Source organism: Pelodiscus sinensis, chromosome 6 (genome assembly GCF_052426305.1).
Source record: "Pelodiscus sinensis isolate ZL-2025 chromosome 6, ASM5242630v1, whole genome shotgun sequence".
Taxonomy (NCBI): domain Eukaryota; kingdom Metazoa; phylum Chordata; order Testudines; family Trionychidae; genus Pelodiscus; species Pelodiscus sinensis.
This window is the reverse complement of record NC_143057.1, coordinates 55113394-55138816: the sequence shown is the minus strand read 5'-3', so window position 1 is coordinate 55138816 and position 25423 is coordinate 55113394. Positions and strand designations below refer to the sequence as shown.

Genomic DNA, 25423 nt, shown 5'->3' with positions numbered 1-25423 from the left:
TACGTAAACAGAGAGCCTTTTGGCACTAATTTTAGAACTTGATGCTGAGATTTTGGGGAGCATCAAAACTTAAAGACACTCATTAAGAGTTTAGTAAGTATGTGCCATCAAGTAGCCACATGCAAATTACTAAGTAAAATAGTTGGATGAAGATTCTGAAAGTTTTTCTAAAAGGAATGACGTATTAGTTAAACTGTATGGATAGATCCTTTGCTTGGAGAGAAGCAAACCCCCAGGCTTGTCCTGGGTGTGGAATGAAAGTGCTTAGATTAAACAATAATACCTCTCTTTTATATAAAAACTTTTCATCTTCATACATTAGAGAACTTAAACAAAAACAAAAAAAAGAGTTTTATTCCCATTTTACAGATGGGAAAACTGAGATACCTAAAAACTGTGCCTTGCCAAAGATCTACCAGCTTGCCAGCCAGACCTCTATGTTCAGACCAATGCCCTACCAACTAGACCCTACCTTCTCAAATGCTCCTCCAGGGAGCTGACAGCTGGTTAACTTGTGTGTTTAATGAATGAGGTTACCAAGACATAGCATCTTCAAATCTCAAAAGAACTGTTTCTGCACTCACCCTATTTTATGATCTAAGAGAGGGACAGAGTTATCATTTATAATTTAAATTAATTTAAAATTAATTTAAATACTGGTTCTTCTGCTTTGGTCTTTCGAACCTGGTGCAATTTTCTGTTATATTTTTTAAAGTAAGTCTCATACTAATAAAGAGATACAATAAATAAAATTTCATCCATCTTCTGCTAGCTTGTATTTCATAGTATTAATGGTAGTAATTTAAAAAAGAAGCAGATCTTTCAACGTATGCTACTCTATACATAGAGTGAGCCACTGAAAATAGATTTTTAACTGCTCTCAAACTGCAAAAAGATTCATTAAATTACATTGTGTAGCCAAAGTGATTGGATAGGAACCAGAGATCATCACAGCATTACAGATCTGTTCTAACTACAATATTGTATATAATTTACAATTTTTAAAAATGAACCAAGACAATAAGGTTGACGAATTCTCAGGGTATATGGAAACAAATACAGTAAAACTCCAATTGTCCACCATCCAGTGGTCCGGCACTCCACATAGTCCAGCATCAACTGGAACCTGGAAGTGCTCCGGCCAGCCGGACAATAGGAGCTGCTCCGCGCTTCTTCCTCAAGTCCGCTGCGCTTCTTCCTCAAGTCCGCTGCTGAAACTGACCAGTGGCGGACTTGGGGAAGCTGTGGAGCAGAGCAGCAGGGGTGCTGCCGGGTTGGTCCCGCAGCACCGCGGGACCAACCCGGCAGCACCCCAGCTGCTCTGCCCGCGGCTTCCCTAAATCACCACTGCCGCTTGCAGCCCCAGCTGGCCTGTAGCTGGCGGCTGCGTGGGGCTTCCCCCACCACCCTGCAAAATGGCGGAGGATTTGGCCCACGCTGCATCGTTCCCCACTGACTCCCTTTGCCCCCCAGACCTCTCACAGCCCCCCTTCCGGAGTACCTTCTGATACTCCGGCATATCCGATAATCCGGCACCCCGTGGGTCCCAAAGGTACCAGATTATCGGAAGTTTACTGTACTTCTATTTTCTGTTTTTAAACAGTGTTGCACTGATTAGGTTTTTCTGACTGAACATTAGTGAGCATTACATAAATTTTGCAGCTCTGAGTGTAAAGGTGACTTTGCTTTGTTTTGTGATTTGAAAACTGCTAGCTCTTCAGGCTCTTGTTTGTTAACTTCTTTGCAAGATTCAACCATCAGCTCTGAAAGATAATTGTGAAATAATTTAGGAATAACCATTTCTACAACAGAAGTGTCTATATTTAAAAAAAAGTTACATCCCTTCAGTTTTCATCATAAGTATACATTTGTCTCCTGTGCTAATGATTTTTCTCCCTGTTATGTTTCAGATTAAGAGCCCAATCCCGGTGACCTGTCTAGGAAAAGTATTAATGATGAAAGGGCTTTCACCTGAATAAAGGAAGCAGGATTGAGACCCTGAATTTCCCTCCACAGTGTGGTTTAGGACCAGTCTCAGAAAGCAGAACAACAAGAAGTCAATTTAGCAAATACAGTAAACAGAATTCTTGGTGACAGTGCTCCCAAATGGAAAAATTCAACTCAGGGAACCAAGACGGGGGCTTCCATAATGGGCAATGTTTAGTAAAAATAAATCTGCTATTAAATGTTTGGTGAGGAATAGGAGTGATGTGGGGTTTCAGAAAAAATATATTTGTTAATTAGCAAATAGAAAATTGGTGAAGTTCTATTGAACATTTAATTATTCAATATTAATTTGAATCTCTCCTATTTTTCATGAAGTTAATGCATTACAAATCATTAAAATAGTCAGCTATTTTTACAAAATACTAATTTACCAATTCCTTGAAGTTTAAATATCCTATGCTCTTTCTTTCCTCCCCCATTTCATTTTTTTATGTCACTCTTTTTCATTACTTTTGTAGACAATGCCAAGCTTGGAGGGGTTGCAAGTGCTTTGGAGGACAGGGTTAGAATTCAAAATGATCTGAATAAACTGTAGAAATGCTTGGAGGTAAATATGATAACATTAAAAAAGGAAAAATGCAAAATAGTCCACTAAGGAAGGAACAAATCAGCTGCATGTATATAAAATGAGTTGAGACTGTCTAGGATGGAGTACCATGGAAACAGATCTAGGAGATCGAAGTGGACAACAAATTCAATCTAAGTCAACAGTATGACACTTGCACGCACACACGCAAAGGAAACATTTTGGGATGTATAAACAAGAGTGTTGTAAGCAAAATAATTTTTCTGCTCTACTTTGCACTGCTTAGGCCTCCACTGGAGCACTGTGTAAAGTTCTGGGCACCACATTTTAGGAAAGATGTGGTCAAATGGGAGAAGGTCTAGAGTAGAGCACTAAAAATGACTAAAGGTCTAGAAAACATGATCTATAAGGGAAGACTGAAGGAACTGGGTTTGCTTAGTCTGAAGATGTGAAGACAGAGGGGACATAACAGTTTTCAAGTACCTAAAAAGTTGTTACAAGGAATAAGGAGAAAAATGATACTCCTTAACTTCTGATGATAGGACAAGCAACAAGAAGTTTAAATCTCAGCAAGGGAGGTTTAGGTTGGACAATAGAAAAAGCTTCCTAAGCATGAGGGTGGTCAACCACTGGAAAAAATAGTCTAGTGAGGTTGTGATTGTAAATCCATTATTGAAGATTTAAGAACAAGTTAGACAAACGCACACTTGCCATGATGGTCTAGATGGTACTTAGTCTTGGAGTGAGTGTAGGGTATTGGACTTGACCTGCAAGATTCCTTCCAGTGCTACAATTCTATGAAATTGCTGTCCATGGACCACTGGTGGTCTTTTGCACACTGCTTGAATGGGGCTGGCTCTTCTGTTATTTTCAGCTGCTAATAAATATTAAAAACAGCTAGAATACATTAACTACTCTTCTAATATGTTTTCCACATGAGTTGTTTATTTGCCACAATGATACGATCACAAACGGGAGAGGATGAGGTCTAAGGGGCAATCTGTGGTCTGTGCTATGAAAACGTTTAACAAAAGTTGGTTTATGCCTATTAACATTCAAAATTACAAATCACTTACCTTTTTTGTTTAATTTTGTGCCCCTATCATACTGAAGACTTTCTATTTCACTTTCTGTTGCATCATCTTTTATGGGAAGAGAATGGTCATTCTGAAGTGGGGCACAAGGGGCACTCTGAGATCTTTGCTCTGGACTCTTTGTTTTATCCCGTGTAGGAGAAAAAACTCTTTTCAGAGACTGTTGTTCTTGCTCAGTTTGAGGATCTAAGTGGATCAATGACTGAACAAAATAATACAATTTTCTTATTAAAAAAATTGTCATTGAAAATCTTTCTATATTTACAAAATCTTTCTATCTTTACAGAATTTGAGATTATTTTTATGGCACAGAAACACTGATGGAGCTATACAATATACTGTAGCTAGTTCTTTCAGGCTTTTCCTGTCCACGATTTAAAGTGTAAAATTGTGTTTAACAAAATCCAACTGTTTTAAATCTTTTAAACCAGCAGCTGAACCACAATCAAAATGGGTGGAGCATACCTGGGTGTTTATGCTGTCTTTCTGTAAGGTTACTGATACCCCAACAGTAGGAGCCATATCTATGGCCAATGGTGGCAATTTTTGCTTGGCTCTATTTGGTGGGACAAGGTTGAACGCCCCTTCAACTGCCACAGGGTGCTGGTCAATCTCCACATTTCCTTTCTTCAGCAATCCAGTTAGTGGTATTTCAGTGCTTCCAAGAGACTGGTCCCCACAGCAAAGATGGATCTATTGGAAAAAGAAGTGCTCAGCAAATATTAGAGTGTTTACGTCTACCACTGCCAAATGTCTGAAACTGAACCGCCTTCTAAAAAGAAATGAACGATGAGATCCAGCCCCCTGCCTAGTCTCCTTATGCTGAGTAAAAGGGCTGGAGTGGCATAAATAGACCCTAAAACCTCTGTATCAATCTGGGTCAAGATTCTCTCAGAGCAGACACTGAAGTAGGTAGCCAAGATAACAATTATCTACATCACAGTGACATACAAAAAGGGAAATGCAGAGTCCTGTCTCCTGTATCTCTATGCATTCATATACAGGCAGTCCCCGGGTTACATGGATCCGACTTACATCAGATCCCTACTTACAAACGGGGTGAGGCAACCCCGCACTAGCTGCTTCCCCCCAGCAGACCAGGGAGACGCGGAGCGGCTTTTCTCAGCAGACACCTCAGCTTGAGAATAAAGGACTGAGGGAAGTGAGGTGTGGGAGAATAAAACTGAGCTCTGGAGAAATGTTTGGCTAGAGTTTCCCCTACAATATGTACCAGTTCTGACTTACATACAAATTCAACTTAAGAACAAACCTACAGTCCCTATTTTGTACGTAACCCGGGGACTGCCTGTACTTAAAATATTGGTCTAACAATGAAGGCTTTGGGAATTACCAGATGAAGTCTACAGCTCTTTAATTCCTTGTTTAGGGTTATTTTGCGCTTGAATATATGCCCTCAATTCTTGTTGGATTTCAAGAAGAATTGTTGTTTGTCACACCTGAATAAAGTTTTGTCTAAAGAGTGTACATATGCATATCTATTATTTCAATACAAGTTTCTTTTTAATTTGTATGCAAAAAAAGTTTAAGGGGAAAAGAATAGCCATTCTTCCTTGTCTTGATAAACCCTATAAATAAATCTGATCCTCTTTAGCAATAAATATGTCTTACTAGCAAATGACAGAGATTGAATGATACAAGCATGCTGACATCAATCCAGCAAAGCATTTAAATATGTGCTTAACTTTAAGCAAATGAATAGGTGCATTCATATCAATGGAATGACCCTAATTTACACCAGATGAGAATCCAGCTCAATGTGTTTTTTGCAAGGTATGTTACAATAAGATTGTTATTTTAAAAAAAGAAAAAAAAACATACGCCAAACATATAAAATGCATAAAATATTTTCCATCAAGGCAAGATGTCATCAGGTTTAATTAACTCTACTATGTGAGCTCAGTAGAGTCCTGTCTACAGAAATATAAATTTAAAGAGTCTTGGTTAACAAATGCTATTCTACTGTGAAATGCAACAATCCGAAATAAAATTATTTTAGGTACAGAGTAATATTAGTTAAATTAAAATGGTTTAAAATATACATTTTAAAAACAAAACTATGTAGTTCAGTAGAGAAAAGATCAACAGAAAAAAATCCCTGTAAAAAAATCAACTCTGTACTTCACATTTAAAAAGACAACTAATAAAAGGGATAAAATGTGTTGCATCTGAAACATGGCTTGCTCGTCAACTGTGTCACTTAGGGCCCACTAATACTGCTCTTTGGGAATTTTTCTATTGACTTTAATGGGAGCAGAATCAAGATCTAAGAGAAGTTTTTAATTACCACCCAGTAAGACAAAACAGAAGATTAGAAATCTATAAAATATTGTGTTTAAGTCTACTTCATTAATTTCTAGACTGGCAAGTTTAGAGCTAAACAGATTTTTACTTAACCTAGGTTATCATAGGCAAAAAGAATGTTTACCTGTATTTTTGGCTGTGCAGAAAAATAAACCTGAAGGACTTCAACAGTACTGCGTATTCGAACTGATGCTCTCTCTGGCTCAAAGTTTGGATTGATTAAATCGGTGAAGGGTTCATTTGTTACATCATTTCCCAGTAACGAATAGTAAAAGAAAAACTCAGGCTGTCGTTCCGGAAGTTTCATTGTACTAGGAATTAACTAAGTGTGAGGAAAAACACAATATATATATTTTACCAACACAAATAATTACAGCTGCCTTCGAGCATCTCCTTAGAGTTATAAAAATTGTAGATAAAACTGGTCTCAAACTCCAGAAGACCAGACTAACTTAAACATGAGATTGCAAAAATGTTTTAAAATACTAGGGATGTAAGTAGGGGGTGGGTGGGAGGAGCAGGAGCTGGTGCTGGGAAGAGGTGGCTTAAAAGCCGCCCTCCAGCACCATCTCCCATGGGTGACAGGTGAGGCAGAGGTATAGCAGGGGACTGGGCATGAGCCAGGAATTAGCTGATTTCCAGCTTGCGCCTGGTCCCAGATGCCACGCTCTTGATACACTAAAAGGCAGAGCTGCAGCAGGGTTAGCTCCTGGGGCTGGGAGCTAATTCCACTGTGGCTCTGCAGTTTCTGTGACTAGTTGATTAAACGCATTAACATCCCTAACATATATATGGAGAGGCAACAGTCTTTCCATATTGACAGCCAGATCCTGCCACTCCTATTAATGCTGCGCAACACTTTACTCCAGATGTCATCCTAAAGACTTCCATGGGAGTACTTGCCAAGTAGCTTTAATTTGTATTTCACATTAGTACCCAGAGAACTTAGCTGAAAAGGCCCTAACACGGTAGGACTGTTCAAATATGTACTAAGTCTTTTCCCCAAGCACTGAGAATCTAGTCAAGCAAGAGAGGTCAGACAGATCTGTAATGACTTTCCCAAAGTCAAACAAGTCAATGGTAGAGACAGAAATGATCATAACACTTTTAAATAAGGCACAATGTAAAAAGTAGCCAAATCAGTTCCTATGGCTGCAACCAGCTTGGTTTATAAAGCTCTAATTTTGTTTGCCTAGGATTCTGGCATGGAAATTTGCCAAATTTATTCAAGAAAGAAAAATACCTCTGAGATTTGAAGAAAGTTTAACAGCTTGTGTTATAAATAATTTAAAAGTTATGCTGACTTGAAAGCATTACTTATATTTAAAAATTATTTGTGTCCTTGTAATTAAAAAAGCAACTTGTTGTAAACCCTCCACATTTTCCATTAGTTAGATCACTGTAAAATTTATGTATGTCTATGTTGGAAGAAATATGTTGAATTTAAAGTTATCATTTGGATAATTTTGAGCCCAATTACTATGAGAGAACATATTGTCCTTTTTGGGCTGGCTGCATTTTAGAAATATTCCGAAGTTCTTTCTACAGCAAGCAGCTAACAGAACTTCCTTAAACTCAAGTGGCACAGATTTGTATTATTGAAGATGAAGGACCAAAAGTTCTCAAACTTCAGCTAAGCGTGTAACATTAGGGAGAAAAAAAAATGTTCTCCACATTTAAAAACATACACAATCCTAGAACTGTAGTTGCAATTAAATATAAAATTACAAGCAAATTAAAAAAACCCGAATACACAACTTTCCAAGTTCCAAATAAACAAAAACCCTCAATTTATTTTAGAAATCAGTTAAGATTGCTGAGCGACAACAATGTACTTTCGATATATCTCACCATTAACAAACCCAAATGCATAAAGAAAATATATGAATGGCTTGATATTAATCTTACACTGTCCACATGGTCAGAATAATTTTATTTAGTATACAGTAATGCATAATATTTTAAAATACAATTTTAAATCTGGCCCAAAATGAATACCATTCTTTCACTAGAAGAAGATAAAGATTTAAAAGATTAAAGTCCTGTACACAGGAAATGAGAAAATGGCCAAATCATTACTTTTTCACAAACTATAAAAGTTTTATTGGCATAATGGTCTTAAAGATGAATAATAATAATTACCTGTTCCAACTGTGTAGCAAATGCTATAGTCACAGACAAAACAAAGTATTCTCTGCAATATTCTGCTGGGCCAATTTGATGATAGCCTTCTTCCTCATTCAGAACTGCTACAATATTTTTAGGATCTAGCCCAGAAAGCAGAGCAGGCACTTGAAGAGATGAGAATTATTCTGGTTAATGTTCCTTAGATCACCAGATTGGTGTATTTCACATCTGTTCTTAAATTAGTAATAACTGAATCCCACCCTAACCCCGAACATCAGATTCATATCAACCTGGGCCACTAGCAGAGTTGGAACCTTTATATCCATCACACAGACACAGATTGCTTGAGGTAATAGAGTAACTAAAGAAGTATCAAACTGGCATCTTGTATGCAGACCAGTACAATTTACCCATGGGTTTCACAGTTATTTGCTGACAGCAGAGGAACAGAGGCTCGAATCACATGAAAATCCCAGGCTATGGAAAAGAGTGCTCTATCAGACACAGACTCATCTGCCCATTCCTCCGTCCCTTGTAAACATCACTCCTTCTGCCCTATCTTTTCCAATCTGTCCTTGTCTTGGCCATATCTGCTCCCTTTCCTGGCTGCTCCTGACACTCGCTTGCCCTCACTAGTCTGTCTCCACTCCAACTTCCTCATTCGAATACTAGTCTTCGTCTCCAAGCAAATTCAAATCTCACCCCCTACATACACAACCTCCAGTTGTCTCTACCAACACCATGCAACCCTCATTCTCCATGGTCACTGAGATCCAGTGCCTACTTCCCTCCTGGCCCCTTGTCCCAGTTAGCTTGCCCAGACACTCGAGGTTCTCATCCTGCACCACAATTCCTTATGAGGTGGTCTGGAGAGGAGAGAGAAGGGCAAGGCCCTTCCATTACACAAATCTTTTCCATACAGAATACAAGTGGGGATCATGCTTGAACAGAGAGGTGCAGGAAAGAAGTAAGATGGGTTTTTCCAACTCTTCCTGCTGCCTAACTGGATTTGAGGGAAAGAGAAATTATTTTTTTCATGGTGCCACTCATTTCTATATTTGACGATCTCAAGGACAAGCAGCAGCCATCCTACAGAGATTACTGCCACACACACCAAGTTTCACTACTGTTTTCAAGATCGATAGTCTGATCAGATCACTGTTTATTGGGTTCAGGCCTGACTTTAAGTTAATGAGTGAGAAATTAAAACATTAAGTTCTCATCCTAAGTGAAGCCCATAATTTGCTACAATTTGTGGAGGAGAGCTCAATATTCCAGACACAAACATGAATACAAGACATGGGTACCCCAAATTTTCTCTTATTAGCCTACAGGAAACAGGGAAGACAAATTTAGGCAACCTTTCACATGTGCCCTCATTCCTCCTTCCAAGGAAGGAGGAGAGAATATAAAGGACAAAGAATTAGGCTGAAAAGAGCACTCTGAATAGTTTATTTAACACAATACCATTTAACACTGCATTGAACTATTTTCTTGAGACAGTTCTCAGAGCACCAGCACTGATAGTCATCTTGTTATACCTGCCTCCATTATAAAATAACCCTAACAATGCTTACATTAGTATACACTAGGGATGTTCAGTAGCGCTTAATTTACTATTCCAGTAGTTGATGGAATTTCCACTGACTACTCAACTAGTCAATAAGCACTTCTGTGTTCGAAATATACAAAAGCCCCAGTGGGCTGGAACACAGCGTGGAGCCCAAGGCCAGTGGGAAGTCCCACTGACTCCAGGTTCCACACAGGTGCCTCCGCTTTGAAATGCGCAAAAACCCCAGCAGGGGCTCAGAGTCGCACGCTGGCCCCAGGCTTGGTGCTGCACTTCCTCAATGAAATGCACAAGAGCCCCGCTGGGAATGCTTGAACATTTCAAAGCTGGCATGCTGCACGGAGCCCAGGGTCAGCTGGGGAGTCCCCAAACGATTCCAGGCTCCACCCAGAATTTCAAAGCAGCAGTGCCATACTGAGCCCGGGGTCAGCTGGGAAGTCCCCAGTTGATCCTGTTCCACCTGGCATTTCAAAGCAGCAGCATCGCATTCAGCCTGGGGTCAACTGGGAAGAAGTCCCCTGCTGATCCCGGGCTCAATGCAGCGCTGCCGCTTTTAATTATCCTCCTTTTCTCTCCCTTTCCCCCGCCCCTCTTGCTGTCTCTATCTGAGGGTATGTCTACACTACAGCACTAATTCAAACTAACTTAATTTAAATTAGTTCATTCGAACTAAGCTAATTCGAACAAGTGCATCTAGACCTAAAAACTAGTTCGAATTAGCGTTTTGCTAATTCGAACTAGCATGTCCACATTGAGTGGACCCTGAACCGGGGTTAAGGATGGCTGGAAGCAGTGCCGGCAGGGCATCAGAGTAGGACTTAGAGCATGGAGCTGCTGTCACAGGCTAGCCGAGGGCTGTGCTTAAAGGGACCCGACCCCCACCCCGGACAGACAGTTCTCAGGGGTACCCCACTTGCAAAGCAGTCCTGGCTTGGAGTGCCCTCAGTGCCCACACTGGGCACATCACAGCACTCGGCCATCAGACTGGCTGCACTTGCCGCAGGCTGCCATCCAGAGGGGGGGATCAATAGGGGGGCTGCAGGAGAGCTTCCATCCCGAGGAGCCCGCAGAGCCACTCTAGTCCTCCTCATCAGGGGCTCGTACCCCATTCTTCCCTCACCCCCTTCCACTTACCCCTCCCTCGCCCCCCTTCCTGATGTACAAAATAAAGGACACGTGTGTTCAAAAATAGAAACTCTCTTTATTGAACAAAACTCGGGGAGACTGGGAAAAGGAGGTGGGAGAGGGGAAGAGAGAGGGTGGGAGAGGGGAGGGCAACTAAAATGATCAGGGGTTTGGAACAGGTCTCATATGAAGAGAGGCTAAAGAGACTGGGACTTTTCAGTTTAGAAAAGAGGAGACTGAGGGGGAATATGATAGAGGTCTATAAAAGCAAGAGTGGTGTGGAGAGGGTGCATAAAGAAAAGTTCTTCATTAGTTCCCATAATAGAAGGACTAGAGGACACCAAATGAAATGAATGGGTAGCAGGCTTCAAACTAATAACAGACAGTTCTTCTTCACAAAGCAAATAGTCAAGCTGTGGAACTCCTTGCTGCAGGAGGCTGTGAAGACTAGAATTAGAACAGAGTTTAAAGAGAAGTGAGATAAAGTCATGGAGGTTGGGTCCATGGAGTGGTATTAGCCAGAGGGTAGAAATGGTGTCCCTGGCCTCTATTTGTGGAAGGCTGGAGATGGATGGCACGAGACAAATGGCTTGGTCATTGTTTCAGTCCATCCCCTCCAGGGTCCCTAGTGTTGGCTGCTGTCGGCAGACAGGCTACTGGGCTAGATAGACCTTTGGTCTGACCCAGTACGGCCATTCTAAGCTCAGGGCCCTGCTGGAGCCCAATCTGCCCTAGTGGGGCAAGGAGTCCTGGAAGCAGGGCCGCTGCGGTGGGGATAAGAGCCTGCAGGACTGTGGGCTGCTGCAGCGAGTCTGGCGGGGCCAGGTGCCCCAGCTCAGCTGCAGCAGAGCCAGTGGGGCCAGGAGCTCCAGCAGTGGTTGGCAGGGGAAGCCAGCGAGGAGGCCGGCAACCAGGCCAGGAGGAGTTGGGATGGAGGGCCAGAAATGTCCTCTCCTGGAGGGATTTTCCTGGATGTTTGGGACCAGTCACATCCCAAGGGAGGCAGACCAGGGAGGTCCAACCTGTATTTTCTATAAAAACACTATTAAATTAAAATGCACTTGTGCCCCAAAACACAATTTATCATTTGCAAGAAACTGTACATTCTTCATAAGCATGAAACTTTTCAGAATGTTATTAACATTTTTATTATGCTACTAACCTTTCCTTTCTCTAGGAGGCGCTTCTTTTGCTTTAAAGCCATCCACTGGTGCTTTTGTATCAGTTTCCAATGCTATGCTTATCTGCATCTCAGATTTAAATTTAGTATATTTGTTGCTGAGCAAAGGATACCATTTTGGTGCCTGCAGAATTTTAGAAAATTGATATGTTCCAAAAATAAGACATAAGAGAATGGCAAAAGAATACAACGTAGTTACAGGATGAAATTAATTCTGCTGCAGCCTAACTGCCAAGAGATTCAAAATGTGCTTCAGTATTTATTTTCAAAGTATCAATCTGATTGTGTCACTTCCATTCCACCATAACAGTGTTGGTTTTTGATACATTCTACACACTTCCAAAGGCTAAGATGAAGCAGAAACCAAATTACATCAAGATCACAGATGTTTACAGAGCCCCATATCAAAATCTGAAACTGAACCTCTTACTCCCCACCTGAGATCTTAGGGTTGAAGCAGCGTAGCTGACCAACTTGCTGAGCTCCTTGAGCAAGGAGGGGAGGGGGGGCTGGAAAGACCGGCTCTGCATTCCCAGAAGGGGAATGCCCTCAGAGGCAGCCAGCATTCAGCACCATCTGGAACACTTGGTGCTACGGCCTCCTCTCTCATCCCCTCACCCCAGGAAGCCCTCAGAGCCGCTCAGAGCGCACCAGGAGGCACTCTGGTGGTGATTTAAAATGGTCTGGGGCTCTGACCACTGCCACTCCTATAGTAGCGGCTGCTGGGAACCCAGGCCCTTTCAAATCACCAGGCCATGGGGCAACTGCCCCCTCTACCCTCCAGTCGGCAGGTGGGAGGGAAATGAGAGGTAGCGAGCAAGCCAGTCCCACACTCTGTAGAAATGCCTCTCATCCCACAGGGCTGGGCATGGTTCCTTGCTCCTGTTGTCATAGGGTCACCACTCACCCAAATGTGGCTCAGCCACACTTCCATCATGACAGAGTAATGATTTTCTTCCATCAAACCTAAGTAGCACTTTGACCTGGTGCGCAGAGTCAAAATGCTATGACCTCAAATTCCACAAGCTTGGGAGCTCCCTCAAGCAGAGGGCCTGGAGTAAACTGCCCCTTTTGCACGTGTTCTATCCCAGGCACTCCTGACCAAAGTTTACTCAAAAATGCCTGCCATCCACATACAAATAGCTCTCTAAATGACTGTTGCCTATCTCAGAGAAGAGAGAAAGAGGAACACAGATAGAAAAGCATTATATAAAGGAAAAACAAATCAAAAACTGGTTTTTAGTGACTGCAGCATGGAAAGCAACAGTCTAGATGTCTGAAGTCTAGTCTCAGTTTTGCCCAAGTTCCCTGCATAACCTCATTCAAATCATTACCTCTCTGTGCACCTGTCTGACTACCTGGAGGTTAGATTGCACTCTGAATTATAGCTGTTTTGTGAGACATAAGCCCTATGTTGACATACAAAGAGAGTGTATATTTCAGTCCAATTACTGAAAAACTGCATCAAGACATAGATTGACATATCTGAAGCCATAATAGCTGACTATATTTTAGACTAGACTCATAGATAAAAATCTGCATATTCCTTCCAATAGCTGGGCATACTCAATAAAGGAAGAAGTTAAGAACACCATAGAACAGTGTTTCTCAAAGTAATCCACAAAAGCCGTTCCAGAGTGTATATTTACCGGCTCCACAGCCACAAACCTTGCACCTCCCATTGGCTGCAGTTCACTGTTTGCAGCCAAGGGGAGCCATAGGAAGTGGCAGACCAGTTTACACCACTCCCTGCGGCTCCTCTTGGCTGTAAATGGAAAACCAAAGCTAATGGGAGCCGTGAGGCTCCGTGGCTACGGAGCTAGTAATAACACACACCGAAGTGGCCACTTAACAGGTTTCTCAAAATAGTTTCACAGACCACTCTGAGGAACACTGCCATACAATCTTACATCACAATAGAGAAAAATCTTGTTTTTTATAGGTTTCATCCGACAGGCCCCCAACAAAGTAAGATTGGATGGAACACAAGCTTTCTTATTCTGCTAAAATGGAAACCTGTGGCTTCAGTGAATGGGGGATATGATGTGACTAGCCATGGTGTACACACAGAGTTCAAGGCCAATATGGACTATTAGATCATCTAGCCTCTATATCACAGACATTACATTTCACCAAGTTTTCCCTGTACTGAGCACTATATCTTACATTTGGTTAAAACATCATTTCCAAAAATGCATACAGGCCTGATTAGAAGATCTCAAGAGATGGAGAATCTTCTGCTTCACTTGGTAGTTTATTCCAGATCCACAGTGTTAAAAATGTACAGTGTTATTGTGTTGGCCCCAAGATAGTAGAGGTGGGTTAGGTAATACCTTTTGTTCAATCTACTTCTGCTACTAAGAGAAATATGCTTTTACAGAGCTCTTCAAGGCAGCCCTCTCAGCAATGGAAGTTGGACCAACAAAAGCTATTACTTTACCCCCGCACCTCCCCTCCCCCCACCTGGTCTACCTTATTTCTAGTTAAAATTTACTGGTTTCAATTTCCAGCCACTAGTTCTTGTTACAAATTTGCTCTTTAGTACCCAGTATTTATTTCCTAAGAAGGTACTTAAACATCGTAATCAAGTTACCGCTCAATATTTTTTATAAAGATCTGAATCTGTTTAAGTTTAAATCCCTCACTCACTGTAACCATTCCCTGAATGTTTTTACCTGTACTATTATTTCTTTATTAAAATCGGGAGGGTTTTTTTAAGATTGGAAATTTAGTAGTTTCAGAAGATAGGAACCATCTACTCCATTAGACTAAAAAATAAAAATCCAATATTAGTCTGGTTATTAGAAACAGCTTATAGAGAATTATTTAAATATATCAAGATTGCAAGTCTCAAAATCTTTAAAATTCAGGAAGGCAAAAGAACCTTCTCACATGTTTAATTTCTTCATATCACAATCATCTCCAATGACTAATTAAAAATAATTCAAATGCATTTTACATTTAATCATTTTAATAGAGTGATGCACACAAGATATCAGTATTTGTATTTCAACATGCTATTGAGATCTCTTTTGTAAAGGTTTTGAACTACATATTTTGATAAGTCAACATTCCTTCGAATAGGATTCAAAGCTTTGCAAATTCATTACAAGAACTATTTCAGTATTTCTACAAAAATGGAAAATGCAATAAGTACCATCTGTTAGTTATTAACATCTCTTCATAAAAAAAAAAAACACACCTGTTTCTTTTCTTGAGCAGCTCTTAAATCTAGAACAATATAGCCTATATTCTCCTTAGTTGAAGATATAGGATCCAAAGCAAAACACTGAAGTTTGATAGGTGTACGCTGTAGCCTGGAACAATACCACAATGAAATCCAAGATGTGACAAAAATGATGAAAAAATTTCACAGCATGGAAAAATTACAATATAAAATAAAAATGAAAATATAGCAACTTTTTAACAGGTTTAGGTTGAATTAGGATACATACTGTTAAACCTAAAACAGTGTTATAGAAGCAAAAAGAAAATAACCCCATTTTAAAAAATAATTCACTATACAGTACCTTCCTAAACCCAAGCAATCATAGAAAAGATAATAGTATTTCATGAACCTATTCCTCACCAGAAACAAAGGCAGGTTCAGACATAGCAGTTGGACATACAGTATTAACTTCCACACAAAATGAGCAGTACAACACATTTCAATCGCAATTTCTCCTCAGTATTAATTAATTGGTTACAAAAGTATAAATGTGTGAAACAAACAGTTGCATTAAATACTTGATTATGTTCCTTGGTTATTTTCACATATATTTTCAGAATACAAGTTTATCTACACCATTATTTTTAAATGGTCTTAAAATAACTGAAATTATTCCCCACATATACAACCATCTATAATTATGGCTGCACACATAGCGACCCCGAATGGTTTGTGCTTTATCAATAAATTTGTACTGGCATGCTGCTAATTTACTTGTCAGTAGCAAGTGTGAAAAGGTTTCTCTAGTAATGGAGGTATAACTACTCAAAATGAAAACTATTTATCCATGTGTGGTGATTCTGACACATTGAATATTACTATTAAGGCATAAAGTTCATGCCACATAATGATATATACTCAAAGTAGGCTAAGTGACAATTGCTACAAAAACTGTAAAAGTTTCCAAACTTTTCTTAGAATGAAACAGTATTGTAAAATTTTTTTCTTTGCATTTAATATGGTTTAAGATCAATATGGTTCTCTCATAATATATTCCAGTTTATACAAAATAACTTGAATCCAGTGTATGTACTGTAGCATAATATTCTTCTGCTACAAGATTTTTTAAAAAAAATTAAACTTCACATGTGAGTATTAGACTCCTTCAGTGTCGCTCACATTACCAGTTATCATCTGTACTGTAGAAGCAATATAATGGTGGAAAACTTACAATATATACTTTAATTAAACATAGCAGATTGTACTACTGTAATGGAAACATTTTTAACGTCAGATACAGTTTTTCAATGGCTGTAAAGATAAAAATCATGACAAAATTGAGAATTTAATAATATAACCTGTGCTGGTGAAGTGCTTTCCTATCAAGCTCCCAAGCCAATTCTGTGGCAAACTCTGGCTGGTCTGCATGATCAACAGGATCTGTTGCTAGCTGTTCACCATCAAACTTTGCTTCTACCACCAGCATATGCTTTGCACGTCTGGGAAAATAGCGTCCTGGAACAAAATACAAAGACACAACTATCAGGCATGTCTGGTAAAAACATGAAAGAATTGGTGTTTTTGTCACAAAACAGATAATTTACAAATAAGTTTCCTGTATCATTCTTCTAAAAGTTGTTTTAAAAATTAATACTTGGAAAGTGTATTAATGTATTTTAAAAGATATCTTTCCTTTCTGCTAGTCCAGGGCTATTCAACACGTGGCCCGCAGGCCGCATGCAGCCCACAGCCCATTTGTTTGTGGCCCACAGTGCAGTATGGGTACATGCAGCCCGCGGAGGTGGTGGGGGAGGGAGCCAAAACAAAAAAGCAGTCAATATAATGGTCTTCTGTTCACATGTGTTTTAGTAGTTAAATTCCTGGACTGTCATTGCTCATTAAAAGTGCTGTCATATGGGTGGAAATGGGGTAAATATTGAATTTTATTAATATCAGCAGAACTGACTTAAACGGGGCCCGCGTGTTGTCTAGTCTTGCCTTAATCTTTGTATTCATGCCTGTCAGTGTGAAAGGAGATATTTGCATGTATATGCTACCACACTTAAGCTGTGGTTCTCATTGTGTCCCCAAGAGCTTCCAAAGTTCAGTAGCTCTGTGCTAGTCCAAAACAGTGGAGGGTGGACTTCCACACATACCAGGTATGAAAGTATCCTGAGTTAATAAAAAATTGTCACCTATATTAACAAACAGTGTTTAATGCAGTTCGTCCCAATCTTGCCTATGTGTACTTTACTAGTGAGTTAATTAGCTGATTATAATGGAACTACTCACACAAGAAACTTTACCATCCCATGTGCATGGGATCAGGCACTTACAATATTTTAGATTTTTTCCTTTGGCTCTGGAAGTTCATTGGTTATTTAAATGAATACAATAAGCAATATTTTCTAACTAAAGAGACATAATATATCAATTTTTATATTATGTACTGTGTACCAGCAGCGTCCAGTACTGTCATAAACAAAATAATTTATTCCCTGCTATAGAGAGCTTGCATTCAAAGTTGGAAAGATAATACTGTCAGATACATAGCAGGAATATTGCTGGTGCAGATTTTTATGTCTTTTAAAGTGATTCATTAGTGAAAAGCTTAATAGAAGTTTGTAATCTGATGTGAGGTTCTTTTTAAACAATCAGGGATAGAAGAAATGATAAATTATACCTCTTGTGATAGTTTGTACATTTTGTTATTTTGGTGCTCATAATAGTAAGTTATTAAAAATACTCAGCCAGACAGGCCTTGTAAAATTTTTCCCCAAAAAATGTTCATAATACTTGATTTATGGATTTGATTAGCATCTATCTGAATTTTATATACAAATTTTCAGCCCAATACCATAATTTCTAAAAATGTTTGAGTTGTTATTGAAATGTAAAAAATGTATAAGAACCTCCTAAAAAAGCACAAAATAAATGTTGAAAGCTGTTGGTCCATAGAGCTATCTATCAGTGTTAGATAAATGAGGTGGGGATCCACCGGTAAGGAATACAAGTGCAACATCGTGGTGTACTAGACTCCAAACCTGTAATGAGGTCTAAATAAAATTTATTACAACACCTAGACCTTATACCTACTATCTTTTGGTTAAGATAACATACAAGGCCTTCAATAACAGGGGTATAACCGCTGATAGATTCTGTTAACAATTTTTCAATATTGTGTTTTTAAAAAGTTTGGTCAGTTCAGATATTAAAACCGATTTGATCATGACTTGTTTGAAAATATTCAGATATAGATCACTAGGCTATGGCAAATAAAGGGGCCTATAAACTTTTTAAAAAAAGCTGCCTAGAGTTGAGTGCCATGAGTATGTCAACAGTTTCAGAAATTATACCCGTCTTTAAAACACCTTTGTAAAACACACAAAACTTTGCAGTACCCTGTTTGCATTTCTCTCAAGTTCCCTTCTCTGTTTATCTATAATAGGGGGCTGCACCCCTTCTTGCTACGCTCACCAAGCCCCCCCACCCCGGAGGTAGGCAGCCCTGGCTCTCTCCTTGGCCACTTGGGGGGGAGGGGCCCAAGGCATGGCCCAGGCTCCCCCCAGCATCAGGGAAGGAGGAAGCCGCAGCATGACAGCCCTGGCTACCAAGCACTGGGGAAAGGAGAGAGGGGAGGCAGGCAGGACGCAGAGTGATGAAGTCACTGTCATCCTGCAGAACATTTTTTTTTAATAGAGAGATGTTAAACCACTATGCAAACAGAACCATTAAAAACTCATCATATACAAGCAGCTGTCACATGTTCTAACAACACTGAAAGGAGTTCCTGAGTCCTCACTATGGATGTGAAAGCCTAATCCTGTATATGGTTAATCAATGATCCCAGGCCTTCACAGTTACATGCAGCCCCTCTCCTCCCCCACTATATCAAAGGTAGCAGTGAGGAGTCAGGCAGGCGGGAGCCCGCTGATACAGAGGCAGAGGTGAGTGGTGTTGTTAGGGGACAGACAATTCTAGGGGAGTGAGTACACACCCTCCCTACCCCATATCAGAGGCAGCAGCACACAGGTGGCTTAAAAGCCAGCTCCCCCTGTGCATCAGCTCCCAGGGAGCTGCTCCCCTCCCCCGTGTTACACATTTACAGTAAACTTCCGATAGTCCAGAATATCTGATAATCCGGCACCCACTGGGTCCCAAAGGTGCCGGATTATCAGAAGGGGGGGCTATGAGGGGTCTGGAGTGGGGTGGGAGGGGATGCCACCCCAGACTCCTCATAGCCCCCCCTTACGACAGTTCGGCTCTACCCCAGGCGTCCTTGATTCAGCCGCTGCTGGTCAGTTTCAGCAGCAGCTGAATCGGGGATGCCTGCAATAAAGCAGCTGGGGTGCTGCCGGGTTGGTCCCGCAGCGCCGAGGGATGGCGCTACGGCACCAACCCAGCAGCACTCCAGCTGCTCTTGGGGACGCCTGGGGCAGAGCAGCTAGGATACTGCCCGGTTGGTCCTGTAGCTCTGCCCCTCGGAGCTGCGGGACCAACCCGGCAGCACCCCATCTGCTCTGCCCCAGGGGTCCCCAAGTCAGCCACTGCTGAAACAGATCAGCGGCTGATTCCAGGAAGCCCGGGGCAGAGCAGCTGGGGTCCTGCCGGGTTGGTCCCGCAGCGCCGTCCTTTGGTGCTGCGGGACCAACCCAGCAGCACTCCAGCTGCTCTGTCCCAGGTGTCCCCAAGAGCAGCTGGGGTGCTGCCAGGTTGGTCCCGCAGCCCCGAGGGGCAGCGCTACGAGACCAACCCGGTAGCACCCCAGCTGCTCTGCTCCCTGCTTCCCCGATTCAGCTGCTGGTCAGTTTCAGCAGCAGCTGAATGGGGGAAGCCTGTCCGGCTGCCCCAGCACTTCCGGGTTCCTGATAGTGCCAGACCATCAGGAGTCCCGGAGCATTGGATGCCGGACTAATGGAGTTTTACTGTACTTAAATAAAATCATTTTAACATTCTTAGTCCTCATCCAATTTCTTTCTGTTAAAGTAATCATACAAACTAGCTACAACACTGAAAATATTGTTTCCCTTTTTCTACTTTTCCCATTTTCCCTTATACATAGCCAAAGCCTCATTTCCAACCAACAAAGCAAAATCAGAGATTATTTTAACAACCAAAATTGATTTCTCTACTGTCAAATCTCATGATTTTACATGAATTACTTTTCTTTAAATATTTTCTACCATTTAAAATTGGAGGAATAGAGAGCTCCACCATAAAATAACTGACACAACCAAAAGTTTAATACTTCTACTTTCTGATGCTTTAGAAAAAATAACCTGTTATTTGCATACAGGCAGTCCCCGAGTTACGCGGATCCGACTTATGTCGGATCCGCAGTTACAAACGGGGTTTGCTGCCCGTCTCCCTAGTCTGCTGGTTTCCAGCAGACTAGGGAGATGGGCAGCAAAGCCGCGGAGCACGCGGGCAGCCCAGACGCGCCGCGGCTGTCCCGCAGCCAGCGTCCTCAGAGGCTTTGCTCCCCATCTCCCTAGTCCGCTGGTTTCCAGCAGACCAGGGAGGCGGGGAGCAAAGCCGGGGAGCACGCCGGCAGTGGGACAGCTGTGGCGCGTCTGGGCTGTCCCTGGTCTGGGGAGACGTGGAGCAAAGCCGCGGAGCACGCGGGCAGCGGACAGCCCAGACGCGCCGCGGCTGTCCCGCTGCCGGCGTGTTCCGCGGCTTTGCTCCCCGTCTCCCTGGTCTGCTGGAGACCAACAGACCAGGGAGACAGGGAGCAAAGCAGAGCAAAGCTGCGGAACACGCAGGCAGCGGACAGCCCAGACACGCTGCGGCTGTCCCACTGCCGGCGTGCTCCACGGCTTTGCCCCGGACGCCTGTGGTACAGCAGCTGGGGCGCTGCCGGTTGGTTCCGTAGCGCCGCGCTGGGCACTACGGGACCAACCCGGCAGCACCCCATCTGCTCTGTCCCAGGCGTCCCCAAGTCAGCCGCTGCTGAAACTGACCAGCGCTGACTACAGGAAGCCCGAGGCAGAGTTGCTCTGCCCAGGGCTTCCTGGAATCAGCCGCTGATCAGTTTCAGCAGCAGCTGACTTGGGGACGCCTGGGGTTCTTAAATTGAATCTGTATGTAAGAACTGGCGTCCAGATTCAGCCTGTTGAAACTGATCAGCGGCTGATTCCAGGAAGCCCTGGGCAGAGCAACTCTGCCTCGGGCTTCCTGTAGTCAGCGCTGGTCAGTTTCAGCAGCGGCTGAATCTGGATGCCAGTTCCAACTTACATACAGATTCAACTTAAGAACAAACCTACAGTCCCTATCTTGTACGTAACCCGGGGACTGCCTGTATACCTTGAATTAGATACAAATCCAGGACAAACACGCCAAAAAGGAAGATGTTATTAAAGTCTGCACAAATGTTATCCCAGCACCTGCTTTACCTTCCTGACTATAGATAGCAACTAAGAGACTCCTGTTAAGCTATTTAGGCCCTACATTATCTTTGTCATTAATATGTCAGTTGCAATGAAAAACATGACCTCTTAAATCAGAAATGAATTTAGTTCATAGAGCTTTCAACAAGGCTAAGGAATGATTGTTCATTTATTTAGATTCTGATTTTATTAAGATGAGACTGTGCCTTTAAAATATAATGTAACTTCAGTATTCAAACTCTTTTTGTATATTCCTGATGAAGTACTTTGCTGTTGACAATACAAAGAAAAAAATTGACAAAAATACATCAGCTGTTGCAAGGCAAGTCCATATGCTTTACTTAAAGGTAACTCCGCCCCACATCCTGGCATGTTATTTATAAGGATTAGTAAAGCCATCATCCCGGTATTCTAACAAAATTTACACCGTTAAAAAACCATAAAAGAAAAACGCAAAAGCGCCAATGCCAGGAGAGAAACGAGCTGGAGCAAGAGCCAGCTGTGGGCTCAGAGGACAGTGCCCCGGACTCGCTACTTTACCTTCCAGGATGGAGACAACGATCAGAAGCTGGTCGGATTTGGAAGCCATTTCTGCTTTGGGGCTGCCTGTGAGAGCGGGGCTCCGGCGAAGGGCTAGGACGCGGGGAGGAGGGGCGAGCGGAGGCTGGCAGCCCGGGGCACCTGGCCTGCGGGGGTGTCTAAGGCAGGGGCGAGAGAGATCCCGGCCCAGGCTGATCCCGAGGTTACTGGGTGGGGGGAGGCCCGGCCCTAACAGGGGGTCTCCACCTCTGCGGGGACAAATCGGGGATGCGCCGCGCCCAGCTCCACTCGCGCTGCCGCGTCGCTTTATCGCCTCGGACGCTTAAATCAAACCGCTGCCCCCGCCGCTTCACTTCCGCCTAGCAACCAAGCGGCACCGGGCAGGCTGGAGGACCGAGAAACACAAAGACTAGGGTGGGAGAAGAGAGAGCGCCGCTTCCGGTCTGGGATCATCCCCCGGCCGCCCTGCACAGCAGCGTTCACGGCGGCCTTTCAGGCTCGAGGTCGTAGAGTGTAGGGAACAGCGCCGCCTGTGGCCGAGAAGGGAGAACAACACCCCAAGCGCTCTGGACATGCGGGAGCACAAAGCAAGAACATAAGAACCATCTAGCGCAGTATCCTGTCTTCTAACAGTGGCCAGTGCCAGGTGCCCCAGAGGGAGTGGCCAATGCCAGGGACCCTCTCCTGTCATCCACCTCTAGCCTCTGACAAACAGAAGCTAGGGACACCATTCCTACCCATCCTCCTGGCTAATAGCAATTGACGGACCTAATCTCCATACATTTATCTAGCCCTTTTACAGACCCTGTTCAAGTCCTGGTCTTCACAACATCCTCTGGCAAGGAGTTCCACAGGTCGACTGTGCGCTGCATGAAGAAAAACTTCCTTTTGTTTATTTTAAACCTACTATCTATACATTTATTTTGGTGACCCCCTAGTTCTTATGTTAGAGGAACAAGTAAATAACTTTTCCTTATCCACCTTCTCCATACCTGTCATGATTTTATAGACCTCTAGCATATCCCTCCTTAGTCTCCTTTTTTCTAAGCTGAAAAGTCCCAGTCTTTTTTATCTCTTTTCTCCGCAATTACCTTATCATTTTTGAGTGCTCCTTTAGCATCTCAATCGTCCAGTGGCCCCACTGGTTGTTTAGCTAGCTTCCTAAAAGGAAGAAGAAAGGGACTGTGCAGTTATGTGATCCGTCCTCCTAGTGGTGTCACAGGGCCTGGGTACAAGGGAAATGCCCAGAGAGGTGGTTTGAATCTGGTTTATCCCAATGGGGACAGTGACACTGCAGCCCCAGCCTCAGCCCCAGGAGCAGCCATACCACAGCCCCAGCCCTGGAAGCAGCATGAGTGGATCATTCCACTCAGATTGGAGCCAAAAGGCAAATCCTTAGTCAGATTCTAATTTATGTATTTGATACCTTAGTTACTTCATGAAGCTATGATGAAGTTGTGTGGATGTATATACCTCTTTTAAGAGAACAAAAATTATATTGGGCTTTGAGGCTCACCGGTATTTTTTTAAATTGCTGTAAAATACAGCATTTATTTTAGCCATACTACAGACCTATGACATTGCTGTATCAAGTTTTTTCAAGTAAGAAACAATCAACCATTTGTATGTTTGTGAAAACTGGACTAATAGCACTGAAAAAACAAATCATCTCTCCATAGAATGGATTAAATGCTGGGATCTGTAGTGCTTGTTTCCTTGACACAATTGTCTGCATTTGGGGGTGGGGAGGGAACAAAGATATTGTGATGAAGAGGGTTAATAGGGCAAATTGCATATCTTTTTCCAATTTACTTCCAAGAAGCTACTCAGGGCCAAATGTTGGGAAAAAACCTCTTTTGGAACATCCTTTCTTCCTTGTGTTTGCTTTTCTGACATTTTTTTCGGAAAAGTGGATGAGTTCCTTGAATACAGCAGAGCTTTTCCAGGATACCTCTGTAGTCTAGATGTACTGTAAGGGGTTTCTGAGAAGAGATGCAACCCTGAGAATAGAAATAGTATTTCATTAAGTTTGTGCATTCTCTGAGGTTGGCAGCCAACCCTGAGCAGAAATCGGAGAATAAACTGTAAATATTTGGGGAAAATCTGCCAGTGTCAAGAATTTGTCATTGTTAAGGATGATTGTGGGTTGGGAATTTTATTTATGTGGTGTATTTGTCTATTTGTGAGAAACGTAATTTGAGTACAGCAGAATAGTCAAGAAAGCACTGAAACTATTTTTGAAAAGAAAACAAATTACACATAGAAATGCTTCCTGAGAGGTGTTGTGCAACTGCGGGGGTGTAAGAGTTGATGGACTTTTGGAAAGAGTGGTTTGGAAACTGGATGCAGAGCAAGGGATGGGGATATTGTGGTGAAGAGGGTTAATAGGAATGTTTAGTAGGATAAGGAAGAGGATTTGGAGGCTCAGGTAAAGGCAGAAACGGTAGAAATTAGGGAGAGTAGTGGAAGAAAAGAGGATGGGAGGGATTGGAAAGTTGGGAATTTAGGAGTAGGAGTATGTGAATTTTTCTGTGTGGTGTGTGCTTTGATCAGGGGCAGCCAACAGACTTGCCAAGCCCCTGGAAATCGTGGGGTTGGGGAGCTGGCTCCATGCTCCTGGAAGGGATGGGGCCTTAGCCAAAAGGGATGGGGCTGGGGCAGCCAGCTGCACCATGTTTACACACACACACACACCAGTCCTAAGCATGCCGTCTGTGGCTCCGGAGGCGATTTAAAGAGTGTGGGGCTCTGGTCACTATAGTGGTAGTGGTGGCCAGGAGTCCTGGGCCCTTTTGATTCACTAGGCTCCAGAGCAGCTGCACCTTATGGCTCCCCATCAGTGGATCTGGCTTTGAGATATGTGATGACAGCACTACACTTTTTCACGTTTTGATTTCCTCATCCTGTCATTTGCTCTGGGGGAGCGTGCTCCTCTTGGCACCTCTGTGCCCCTGTCCCTCTATGTGAGGTTGGATCGGATGAGGAGTGACTCCACTGGGAGTCAAGTTCCTAGTGTTAGGGCCCTGGACCGGGGTTCGGGAGCGAGGGAGGGCCCGAACCCCACCCCGCCGGCAGTGGTCGACGCGTTACCCCAAAGCATTCCTTTTTTTTTTTTGACAATACGGTCAGGACCAGCGGGTGGACTGTGACACCGGCACTCCTGATAGTCCGGCATCAAAATGGCAAGAGCCTAGTGAGTGAGCTTCGGCAAAAAAAGAGTCACAAGGTAACTGCGCCAACAGCTGAACTGAGGAAAAAGGGTAAAAAAGGCTTAAAAAAACTAAAACATTACAGTATACTGTATACAGTATGTACAATAAAAATGGTTAAGAACACTTTATATACAGTATATAATGAATACAGTATATATATAA

At 42.6% G+C, this 25423-nt stretch overlaps 1 protein-coding gene across 2 annotated transcripts in view; it reads right to left on the bottom strand.

Annotated features, from left to right (window-relative positions):
- CEP120 (centrosomal protein 120) overlaps nucleotides 1-22478 on the bottom strand; it is a 63113-nt gene extending 40635 nt beyond the window's left edge. Inside the window, exons 1-9 of one of the 2 annotated variants that reach the window (XM_075931936.2) lie at nucleotides 22050-22478; nucleotides 16479-16635; nucleotides 15154-15268; nucleotides 11934-12075; nucleotides 8092-8240; nucleotides 6074-6271; nucleotides 4093-4320; nucleotides 3610-3829; nucleotides 1650-1763 (exon numbers count right to left, since the gene is read on the bottom strand). In XM_075931936.2, the coding sequence (XP_075788051.2) occupies nucleotides 1650-1763; nucleotides 3610-3829; nucleotides 4093-4320; nucleotides 6074-6271; nucleotides 8092-8240; nucleotides 11934-12075; nucleotides 15154-15268; nucleotides 16479-16635; nucleotides 22050-22098 (1372 nt within the window). In that variant the 5' untranslated portion in view covers nucleotides 22099-22478. The remainder of the gene's footprint in view (nucleotides 1-1649; nucleotides 1764-3609; nucleotides 3830-4092; nucleotides 4321-6073; nucleotides 6272-8091; nucleotides 8241-11933; nucleotides 12076-15153; nucleotides 15269-16478; nucleotides 16636-22049) is intronic. The other variant, XM_006130100.5, reaches the window with a different exon arrangement.
- Between the last annotated feature and the right edge of the window lie 2945 nt (nucleotides 22479-25423).